The sequence below is a fragment of the Euleptes europaea genome, chromosome 7 (genome assembly GCF_029931775.1).
Source record: "Euleptes europaea isolate rEulEur1 chromosome 7, rEulEur1.hap1, whole genome shotgun sequence".
Taxonomy (NCBI): Eukaryota; Metazoa; Chordata; class Lepidosauria; order Squamata; family Sphaerodactylidae; genus Euleptes; species Euleptes europaea.
Window position 1 is genome coordinate 16,477,830 of NC_079318.1, and position 12,013 is coordinate 16,489,842.

A 12,013-nucleotide genomic window follows, 5' to 3' on the forward strand; every position below is an offset into this window, starting at 1 on the left:
TGAGACCTTGGAACGTTCTAAGATATTTTAGGAAAGCTTTCACAAGGTTAACTGTCAGGCCAGGACCCTGTTGTGATGATGACACTGTTTCATAAGCTTTGACTGGGAGAGCTGGGCATCAGCTCTTGTGCCTGACAGGCTGCCTAATCGTTCCCTGTGACCAGGTGGGCAGACTTGGCTCAGTGGACATGGGAGTGGCTGGAGCTGAAAAACTCTAAAGTAGCCTTTCATAGGCCTTTTATGGATGGCTGTTTCCCTCGAGGTCACACCTCCAACGAGAACTAGATGGGGAAACTTTGTCAGCCAGCATGGAATTTAGAATGGCGAGTGGGGAACCCACATGGATTTGTGTGTGTGGGGGTACCTCATGCTCCCATGTTTCTTCTTCCCTACCCTATTTCCTCTTTCCCTCCTCCAGGCAGCCCCCATATCCTTTCAGCATTCCCTGCTTCCTTCTCTCCTTCCCACCACCACCCAATCCTGGAATATTAATTACAGGGGCACAGAAGAACCTTTGGTGGCTGCGTAACGTCCCTTCGTGCACTGCCTCATATCTACACCATTCTGGGACATATTTGCTTCCACCATCGCACCATCGGACTGAGCTTTCTAATCCTGCCAAGTGGCTCCAGGATAGTCTTGCTGGTTAGTCTTGCTTGGGGAGGGGGGTCCCTGTTAGAGCTAAGAATTGATCACTGGACAATTTGCTTTCCATCATTATTGTTGGGAAAATGTGCCCTTCTAGACGGTGTCACTTGCCTGCACATTTAGAGGGGGGACTGACCACAGAGTCAGATAGATAGACAGGACAGGGAAGGTTATCTCCAGTTGCACCTCACCCTCATTTGATGTCACCTTTGATGTTTAGAGATATATTGTCAGGGAAACTTCCCCTCTCTCTCTCTTCCCCGTTGCCCTTCATCCAAGCAAGACCTAGAGCCGGGCGCTCTGCGCGTCCAGGCCTTCCCACCCCAAGATGGAGTGGAAGGCAGATACCCTTTTATACCTAGAGAATTAGCAAGGTAGATTAGGATAGGGGACCCTTGTTTGTCCTTTCCTATCCAAAGTGTATTTCTACAATAAATGTATCTTCCTTTTGTTTTCACACACGCACACGCACGTGTAGCTTCTGCTGTTTAGCTAAGCTTAATGCACTCTGCTAAATACTGGAAATATCGCCACGATAGATAATTTCCAACCATTATTACCTCTCAGGGGAAGTTCTGTAGGTACCTATTTTTCCATCTAGCAGGTCGTTCTTTGTTACATTGCTGTAATTTCCTGTGACTCTAAACTGTTATTGTGGACCCAGATTTAAATTTGTTCTGGTTTTGGCTGGAGTAGGGTGTTTTAGTCTATTTACCTTTTAGTTAGAGCGGTTGTAATTTATTTATTGGGGTAATAGAGGTAATAGAATCTGTTGTATTATTAGTTTGCTATTGTATTGTGATTAGTGCGTTTAGGTTTGCTGTTGCTGTAATTGAGCATTTAAATGCAGACAGGACTAGTTCTATCTGGGAAGGCCAGCCTGGGGCTGGGGATCCCAGTTATGGGGCGCGCGAAAGGTATGGCGGTGGGAGCAGGTATTGTAAGGGAAGGAACCGGAGATATGGATATGCTTGGGTCCCTTCCAACCTGCGACCCATCCCGAGAAATGATGATAGAGGTCCTAGGACTCACCCATTCCCAACTCTGCTGTTGTGCAATGTTAGGTCCGTTAATAATAAGACTGTCACTGTGGGCCCCTGATGAAGTGGGCCCCCTTCAACATTAGACAAGATGTTTAAAATCTTAATGACCTTTTAAAAGGTAAAGGTCCCCTGTGCAAGCACCGGATCATTCCTGACCCATGGGGTGACGTCACATCCTGACGTTTCCTAGGCAGACTTTGTTTACGGGGTGGTTTGCCAGTGCCTTCCCCAGTCATCTTCCCTTTACCCCCAGCAAGCTGGGTACTCATTTGACCGACCTCGGAAGGATGGAAGACTGAGTCAACCTTGAGCCGGCTACCTGAAACCATCTTCTGTCAGGATAGAACTCAGGTTGGGAGCAGAGCTTGGACTGCAGTACTGCAGTTTACCAGTCTGCTCCACAAGACTCTTAATGACCTTTTAGTAGCTTGGAAATATAATAGATGTATTTAAATAATTTATTTAAAATCTTTAAAAAAATAAAAATTCCATTTTAGCAAACTGTATACACACACACACACATTTATTTCGGGGGAAAATTAATTGTACCTTTTTTCCACTTATGTTTTTTTTAAAAATTTTTATTTCTTATAAAAAGTAAATGGTAGCCTTCACATGCAGAAGAGAGTCAGCACACCAGCCTTTCCATGTCCAAGGGAAGTGACTGATAGGAAGAACACTTGCGTTTCAGCCAGAACTATCTGCTAGGGCAAATTCACACAATGTCTGTAACACAGGCAAATTATGTTGTGGCTTTTATCATTTTAAGAGCCCGTGGCTGGAGGCGGCGCCGCCTTCGAAGGAGAATTCAGCCCCCCCGACTGAAGCTGGGAGGCTTCCCTTACTTTCAAGCCCCATGGAACCACACCATTGTGTTCCACGGGGCTACACCACCTAAAAGGTGGGGTAAATGGAAGGAAGAGCCCTGTGGCACAGAGTGGTAAACTGCAGTACTGCAGTCAAAAGCTCTGCTCTCGACCTGAGTTCGATCCTGATGGAAGTTGGTTTCAGGTATCCGGCTCAAGGTTGACTCAGCCTTCCATCCTTCTGAGGTCAATAAAATGAGTACCCAGCTTGCTGGGGGTAAAGGGAAGATGACTGGGGAAGGCACTGGCAAACCACCTTGTAAACATAGTCTGCGTAGTAAACGTCAGGATGTGACATCACCCCATGGGTCAGGAATGACCCGGTGCTTGCACACCTTTATCTTTTACCTTTATAATCTTAGTGGATGGATCCAGACTTTGATTTTCCATGGCAGAATGGCATTTTCCTGCCTCCCCCCCCCCTCTGCATCCCACTGATCTCCACGAAATGTTGCTCCTGGGGATAGGGGACCCTGGGGAAGGTCATGAGGGGGGAATCTGAAGTGGGAAGGGGGAATTGGCAGAAATTGTCGATTTATTCTGGATCCAGCCAAGTATTTTTAACCAAATGGATATGAGCATCTGCAAGATTTTAGAAACATCAATACTACCGTTGCTGTGCTTCTGATCTCGCTTCCACTCTTCACATGAAGCGAATCCCGAAAAGACTTGACATGGCGCTAATAGGTGTCTTATGTAACAAATGGAATGTGAGAATCTCATGACCTCACAGCAACTGTGTGGTGAAGCTCACTGTGACATCATTATGCATTGATTTCAATCCTGCTTTTCTCTGGGTTTTGGGATGTAGACACTGTTAGCCACCCTGGTAGATGCCAGGCCAGAGGCCACACATGGTCCTGGAAAAGGGGCCGCGTCCCCTCCTGCAACCATGCCTCCCTCCCTTCATGAAGGGCCACAGAACCAGTGCCACCATGTTCGTCCTTCCTGGCAGCACCTTGCCTGCAGGTCCAAGGCGGGCATTGCCATGCTTCTGCTCTCCAGACACAACACACCTAAGCTGGTACAGGGAGAAAGAAGATGCTCCTGTGCCCATGCTCCTCCTCACCAGCCTGGCCAAAGAGAAGAGGAGTACATGTCATGCCTTGCTCCTCCTCGTTGGCCGCACCACAGCCATGCTGGGTGGGGCAAAACCTGGGACTGCTGGGCCCCTGCTCCTCACCAGCTGTGCCATGCCTGGGCCAGCACAGGGCAAAGCCAGACATTATAGTGGCCATGTCCTGGGTGTAGTAGGACCAGCAAGGAGGAGTATGGGTGCTGCTGGCATAGGGCCAAACAGGTGCTCCTCTGACATGGCCTGGGTGGGGAGGGGCATAGGCACAGTGAGTGGCTCCTGGCTTCACCCTATGCTAGTGATACTCATACTCCTCCACTCTGGTTCCATTCTCGGAGTGAGTGGAGCTTAGGTCAATGGACCACCAGGATTCCCCCCAGTAAAGTAAATGTCCAGTATGCATTTGTCCCCATGTGTGTGTTAAGTGTCGTCAAGTTGCTTCCAACTCATGGCGACACTGTGAATCAAAGTCCTCCAAAGTGGCCTATCTTTGACAGCCTTGCTCAGATCTTGCAAATTGAGGGCCGTGGCTTCCTTCATAGAGTCCATCCATCTCTTGTTGGGTCTTCCTCTTTTCCTGCTGCCCTCAGCTTTTCCTAGCATGTCTGTCTTTTCCAGTGATTCTTGTCTTCTCATAATGTGACCAAAATACAACAGCCTCAGTTTAGTCATTTTAGCTTCTAGGTTCAGTTCAGGCTTGATTTGGTCTATAACCCACTGATTTGTTTTTTGGGCAGTCCAGGGTATCCGTAACAGTCTCCTCCAACACCACATTTCAAAGGAATCTACTTTCTTCCTATCAGGTTTCTTCAATGTCCAGCTTTCACACCCATGCATACGATGGCATGAATTAATCTAATTTTGGTGGCCAGTGCCACATCCTTACACTTCAGAATCTTTTCTAGCTCCTTCATGGCTGCCCTTCCCAGTCTCAATCTCCTTCTGATTTCTTGGCCGCAGTCTCCCTTTATTTTGTCCCCGTGCTGAATGGGAAATCTATTTACATTGCTGGGTTATGTCATTTGGGAATTTTGGGCACAGCGTTTTCAATAACCTAAGGACAGCAGCTCTGCTTCTTGTTTTCTTCTGCTTGAGGAATGATAGCCTCTTTTGCAAGTCCCGTGACTCCGGTTCTGGGAGGCCTGCTTGTCTTTGATGGGGGGTCACACTCCCTTTTATGGATGTGGTTCATTGTTTGAGGGTGTAAATTGACTTGGAGTTACCGCTGAATACCCAGTTATTAGCTATGGCCAGTAGCATGTTTTACTAGCTTCAGCTGCTAAACCAGTGCTGTCCCTTTTTGGAGACAGACCATCTGGTCAGCTTTTTGCTACACTGTATGCTCAGAGCTTTTATATAATTTCATAATGATATCCATTGGCTTCTTTGTAAAATACAATCTAGACTTCCATTTTCCCTCGCCTGCTTGGGATGAAATTCTCAGGAATGGGATCCATTGCCCAATTAAACCACCTTCCCAAATTTGGCAGATAAGTGAAAGTTAAAGAGCTGTGAAATGACCAAAGGGGCCAAGGATCTGTCTAAGGATGTACTCTGTAGAAGAAGCAGAGTTGGTCTTTATATGCCGACTTTCTCTACCACTTAAGGGAGTCTCTAACTGGCTTACAATCACCTTCCCTTCCCCTCCCCACAACAGACACCCTGTTAGGTAGGTGAGGCTGAGAGAGCTCTGATTTGCCCAAGGTCACCCAGCTGGCTTCGTGTGTAGGAGTGGGGAAACTAATCCAGTTCACCAGATTAGCCTCCATCACTCATGTGGAGGAGTGGGGGGAATCAAACCCGGTTCTCCAGATCAGGCTCCACAGCTCCAAACCACCGCTCTTAACCACTACACCATGGTGACATGGTTAATTTGTGAATCCGGCTCTCAGTTAGCTGCTCAAATCCTGGTTTGCTTTGTGTTAAGTACGCCTGGGAAGGATTCACGAGGTTGGAAGTGGCGGTCAAGCCCTTGCGGCCCGGGTATTCAGGTGGTGAATAAAAAAGGTTCCAGGGGGGACCCAGGAAATTACAGGCCAGTTAGCTTAACGTCTGTTCCGGGTAAATTAGTGGAAAGCATTATTAAAGATAGAATTGTCAAGCATATAGAAGGGCAAGGTCTGCTGAGCAAAACCCAACATGGCTTCTGTAAGGGTAGGTCCTGTCTCACTAACCTATTAGAGTTTTTTGATAGCGTCAATAAGCATGTGGACAGGAATGAGCCTGTGGATATTGTGTATTTGGATTTCCAAAAAGCTTTTGACAAAGTCCCCCACCAAAGACTGCTAAGCAAACTTCATAGTCTTGGGATAAGAGGACAAGTCCTCTTATGGATTGAGAGCTGGCTGAAAAATAGGAAGCAGAGAGTAGGAATCATTGATCAGTTCTCCCAATGGCGGGATGTGAACAGTGGGGTGCCTCAGGGATCTGTGTTGGGACCGGTGCTTTTCAACCTGTTCATCAATGACCTGGAGTTGGGGTTAAACAGTGAAGTAGCCAAGTTTGCAGATGACACCAAATTATTTAGGGTGGTTAAAACAAAATTGGACTGTGAAGAGCTCGAGAAGCATCTCTGCGTACTGGAAGAATGGGCATTAAAATGGCAAATGAGATTCAATGTGAGCAAATGTAAAGTGATGCATATTTGGGCATAAAATCCCAATTTCACATATACACTGATGGGATCTGTGCTGGCAGCGACAGACCAAAAAAGGGATCTTGGGGTGGTAGTGGATAGCTCAATGAAGATGTCAACCCAGTGTGCGGCTGCTGAAAAAAAGGCAAATTCCATGCTGGCCATAATTAGACGAGGAATAGAGAATAAAACTGCTGATATCATACTGCCCTTGTACAAATCTATGGTGAGACCACACTTGGAATACTGTGTACAGTTCTGGTCACCACACCTAAAAAAGGATATTGCAGAGCTTGAGAAGGTGCAGAAAAGAGCAACCAAAATGATTAAGGGACTAGAGCAACTGTCCTATGGGGAGCGGTTAAGACGCTTAGGGCTGTTTAGCTTGGAAAGAAGGCGGCTGAGGGGAGACATGATAGAGGTCTATAAAATTGTGCATGGTTTGGAGAGAGTGGACAGGGAGAAGTTTTTCTCCCTCTCCCATAATACTAGAACACGGGGTCATCTGCTAAAGCTTGAGGGTGAGAGATTCAAAACAGATAAAAGGAAGTATTTTTTCACACAATGCATAGTTAAATTGTGGAACTCCCTGCCCCAGGATGTGGTGATGGCTGCCAGCTTGGAGGGCTTTAAGAGGGGAGAGAACATATTCATGGAGGAAAGGGGTATTCGTAGTATTAGAATAGATACTAGTCATGCTGCATACCTATTCTCTCTAGTATCAGAGGAGCATGCCTATTATTTTGGGTGCAGTGGAACACAGGCAGGATGGTGCTGCTGCAGTCGTCTTGTTTGTGGGCTTCCTAGAGGCACCTAGTTGGCCACTGTGTGAACAGACTGCTGGACTTGATGGGCTTTGGTCTGATCCAGCAGGGCCTTCCTTATGTTCTTATGTTCTTATTGTATTTTTGCATACTTTCAGATGCTAGGGCCTTTTTAATCTTTTGGTCCAGCTCTGGGGTCTATTTGGCCCGACAGCCCATATGTCCTGTGGCTGTGACAGATATTGGGTAGTGTAGTTTACATTGTAATTGCCATATTGGTACAGTTATAGTCATTGAGAGGGGGAAATTATCTTCCTCTAGATAAGGTGATACTTGAAATTTTTCGACCGTGGCTAATAACGACTCACAGACTAGCATATAATAGATGGTGGAGAATTTCCAACCGGCTGTGAATGTAAATTCACCAGGGCAGTCTCCATTAAGAGAGCCATTCAGAATATATAAATTAAACCTGTTTGCCAGTTTTGAAAGGCAAAACCCTGCAAAGTTTGATCTAGGATCCTTAGAAAGACTTGGTATGATGTTATTTGGTGCCTCATCCTCTGAGGAACTGGGGATCCACTTATACTTGTATCCCAACAGAAGTTGGTTTCAGGTAGCCAGCTCGAGGTTGACTCAGCCTTCCACCCTTCCGTGGTCGGTAAAACGAGTACCCAGCTTGCTGGGGGTAAAGGGAAGATGACTGGGGAAGGCACTGGCAAACCACCCCACAAACAAAGTCTGCCTAGTAAAGGCCAGGATGTGATGTCACCCCATGGGTCAGGAATGACCCGGTGCTTGCACAGGGGACCTTTACCTTTACCCTTAGGGTACTTTCCAGAATTTAGAATATTATTTATCCTGCTTGGTGGTGGTGGTATTATTGTTTAAACCTGTTCAGCTATGAATTTTACCTCTGACCTGTCAGCAGGCGAATCTTCCAAGCTTTCCTCTAGATCAGGAGAATTGGTGGATCAGGCTTGATGATGATGTAATTGGAATGCTCAGTGACTGTGTTATCTAATGGTGAACAACTCAAAGATATCCAGAATTATCTGTAGAGGCTGATCATATCTGAATTCAAAATCAAGTAAATAAAAAAATAATCAAAACGATGATTCTATACATGTTTACTTTGAAATAATCTCACTTCAAGACGGCAGTTTCACAATCTGTACGTTGATACTCGGAAATTATTTATTTATACATTTTAATGTCGTCTCTTCAGGCAGCTGCCGAAGGCGACTTACAGAATAAAAATAATCGAAACAGAACACTCTGAGATATTAGCTAAAAGACGATATAAAAAACCTATCCCAGCATAAAAACAGACAGCAAATTAAACCAAAGACCTGTGCACTTGAACATTAACAAAATGTATACCAGCAGATGGTTTTGTGAGTCAGATCTTACTTCATCAGATCCATGAAGTGCACGCCTCCAGAAATATATATTCATAAGGTAATAAGCAACATAAAGGTGGGAGTGCTTTTGGGATACCTGAAGGACCACCTGTTCTTATATGTGCCTTCCTATCAGTTAAGATTATCTTCCAAGATATTACTCTGCCCTCCTTTCTTTTCTGTGCCTAGACAGGTCAATATCAGTCACAGGGCCTTCTCAGTTGTGACACCCTAACTGTGGAAGACTTCCTCTTAGTTATTCATCAGGCACTGCACCTTACCAATTTTGGGTACAATGTGAGTCCTTGAATATTTCCCCTCTTTTTGAATAAATTTTGGAAAATGATGACTTATGATGATGATTATTTTTAATAATGCCCCATACAATTTTGTTTGACTGCCTAGAGCTATTAATATAATCCCTCTGCTGTGTCTTGCATTGCTGGCTTTCTAATTTTATATAGGTTTCCCTGCATTTTTAGATTTTTAATTTTTTTGATGACAATGCTTTTTTAAAATTGCGTTTTGGATTTCATTGTAATCGTCAGCTACCCCAAGAACTGTTTGGTTGAAGGCAGGGTATAAATCCTCAAAATAAATAAATACTAAATCAAGGGAGTAGTTTAATTCTTTACGTAGGAAAAAAAAAACAAGATTTCTTGTGTAATTTGGCTGGTGCAGAGATTGAAAGGCAAGAAGCCAAAGGAGGATTGTGCAACAAAGACATTCTTGTAACCATGCTTGTCTGTCTGCTGCAGGGATTCTTAGGGACTCAGAGGTCATGCCAGAGGGAACTTACCCATTCAGACTAGGAACTCGGTAGCCCAGCGAGGCTGCCTGAGATCCATGAAGCTAACCGTTCCAGGGCCTCGTGGGAAGACTCCATAGAGCAATGTGGTGAATGCCAACCTTTATTAGATAAATTTTAATCAGCTAACAAGGCCTGCTCCGTATTTCTAAGAGCAAAGCAACCCCACTTTCAGACTGCCTGCTTGCTAATAATTGAATGTAAAATGTCCTTTGTTTCTAATTCACAGCAGAAACCTTCCATTTCTCCCCACTACACCATGTTATGGTAACAGGGTGGCCATTGGAAAGTTTTCCAGGGAATGCTCCATTCTGTAAAACCACTTCTGGGTGGGGGTGGGGTGGGGGGAGGGCAAAGTGGTCTACCATAACCCGCCACTCAGAGTTGCTTGTTTTAAAGTTACTTGCACCCACATCTTCTGCACCTTGCTTCCATATCTTTACCCAGTTGGCGACCTGCCAGCCATTAATCCTTTTTTCTTATTTGGCAAAGAGTATTTTACTCTTCCCTGACCTGGATGGCCCAGGCTAGCCTGATCTCATCAGATCTCAGAAGCTAAGCAGGGTCAACCCTGGTTAGTACTTGGATGGGAGACCACCAAGAAATACCAGGGTCGCTATGCAGAGGAAGGCAAACGCAAACCACCTCTGTTAGTCTCTTGCCTTTAAAAACCTGCTGGACAGACCCTATTGTGGACCTTTTTGTTACTGTCATTGGTTTTGCTACCTTTTGTGAATATTTTCATATAACATATGTGCTTTTTAAACATATGTGTAGAAATATGAGCCTTTGGCTTTGTTAATATTTTTGACGTCTTAAAATCAAGCCGGTTGGCTATATTTGAGTTGTGATTGTAAGCAATACTAGCCTTAAGCCCTGCGAGGCCACCACGAGTATTTTGGTTTTGTTGTTAGTATTTCTTTTAATAATTTAATAATACATGCTTACAACTTTTTTTGGCATTTGATGTTGCATATTTCAGTTTTGAGCCACGTGCTGCCCCCTCATACGGATTGCATAAGTCGGCTGTGACTGGATGGCACTTTACACGCATTTTATTCTGCCCAAGAGAAATACACCACAGAACTTAGTGGTGATTTTCCGGTCCCGGTGGGAGTTGTGTTGATGCCTGCTTAAGATAGGCTGATTTCCAAAAGACCAAGCCTTGCTAGCTTCTAGGGTATTGTTGTGTGTGTGAAGGTGGTGGTGGCAGAGTTTGTGGAAGACTTCTAGGGTTTGTAGTTATCCGATGTAATTGTTTGGTCCCCCTTCCCCTTTTTAAAACAAACACAAAACAAAATTAAAAAATGATAAATGGAACCTAGTGGACAAAATCTGCAAGACAACTAGCAACTCTTCCCAAAGCAACTTTAAGAATGGATTCTGAAGCCAATAGCTGAACAACATAAAATATCTTTCCATCAGACATTTATCTGTAAGCCTCTCCCCAGTGAAACGCTGGGATTTCCAACAGTATTGAGACCCAAATATTTCCAGGCCTCTTCTGGGGTGTTTTTGGGATCTTGCGGCACATCATTCCAGGATCTGTGAAACACCACAGTGAGGGGCTCCTGGAATCTGGGTTTTTTCTTCCTTCCAACAAAAAAGTAAACAAAAGGATTGAGGGTGCTGTTGACAATGTTGAGGAAAAAAGAAACCTCGATGACATTCCATATTAATTTCGCTTCTGGATGCCAGTACCCTATCAGGAAGGCTAATCTGCCTGGCAAAGCCAAGATGAGGAACAGCACTATGGTGACAACAATGGTGAGGTACAAGCGGGCTGAAGATGATGGCCGTGAATTTCTCTGTACTTTGGCAAATGTGATCACACTGCAAAGGACCATGACTGGAGTAAAAATCAGGGAAATGGTGACAAGGAATATACTGGCAGCTCTATACTTTGTGTAACACTGTCTTTTGTAATTGACAAATTCTGACCAGCAGGTGAAATATTCTACTAAAGTCACCAAGCAGGAGATGACCCATAGAAGAGTACAGAGTATAGCCGAGAGATGCTTTGGACGATTAGAATGATACCAGAAAGGGTAGAAAACACCAAGACACCTCTCAACACTAATGGCTGTCAACAACAAAAAACTGCTGTTGTACCCAAAAAACCACAGGAGATCAAGTACAACATAGAGGAATATATCAAAAGCAAATGTGCTCCATATCATTAAACTTAAAAAAGTAAATGCAACGTTACAGAAGAGTACCGTAAAATCAGCTATGGCCAGGTTCAGTACATACACAGTATAATTCATCCTTTTTACCCTGCAGCAGAGTATCTGGAAAACAGCCCCGTTGCCAAGTAGTCCCAAGATCACAACTGGAATGGAAACGTAGCTCAAGACTGTGGCGATGTATTCATCTCTGTCGGTCCCATTCAGTATTTGTACCTCAATTGTCTTTGTTGCGTTCACAGTGTGACTGGACATTCTGGAGCTTCTTTCTGTCAGCAGGACACTTTGTGTATATAATAATTCTCCCCTCCCTGTAAAAATAATAATAAATCTGGAAAAACACAAGACTGAAGCTTGTAATAACATAAAATTGTACACATGAAATTCATAAATTCAGAATGGAGACTTTTCCAAACCAGTTTGGAGGTTAATTCAGTGGAGGCAGGCACCGGAAAACCACCTCTGAACATCTCTTGCCTTGAAAATCCCACTAGGGGTCTCCATATGTCAGATGTGACTTGACCGCAAAAACAAAAAACAAAAAACAAAACTCAACAATCATAACATATATTAACATCAAATCTG

At 44.5% G+C, this 12,013-nt stretch overlaps 1 protein-coding gene across 1 annotated transcript; it reads right to left on the minus strand.

Annotated features, from left to right (window-relative positions):
• Window positions 1–10,663: 10,663 nt before the first annotated feature.
• Window positions 10,664–11,683, minus strand: LOC130480684 (proto-oncogene Mas-like). Its single transcript, XM_056853309.1, has one exon. The coding sequence runs from the start codon at window positions 11,681–11,683 to the stop codon at window positions 10,664–10,666; it is 1,020 nt and encodes a 339-aa protein (XP_056709287.1).
• Window positions 11,684–12,013: the final 330 nt, after the last annotated feature.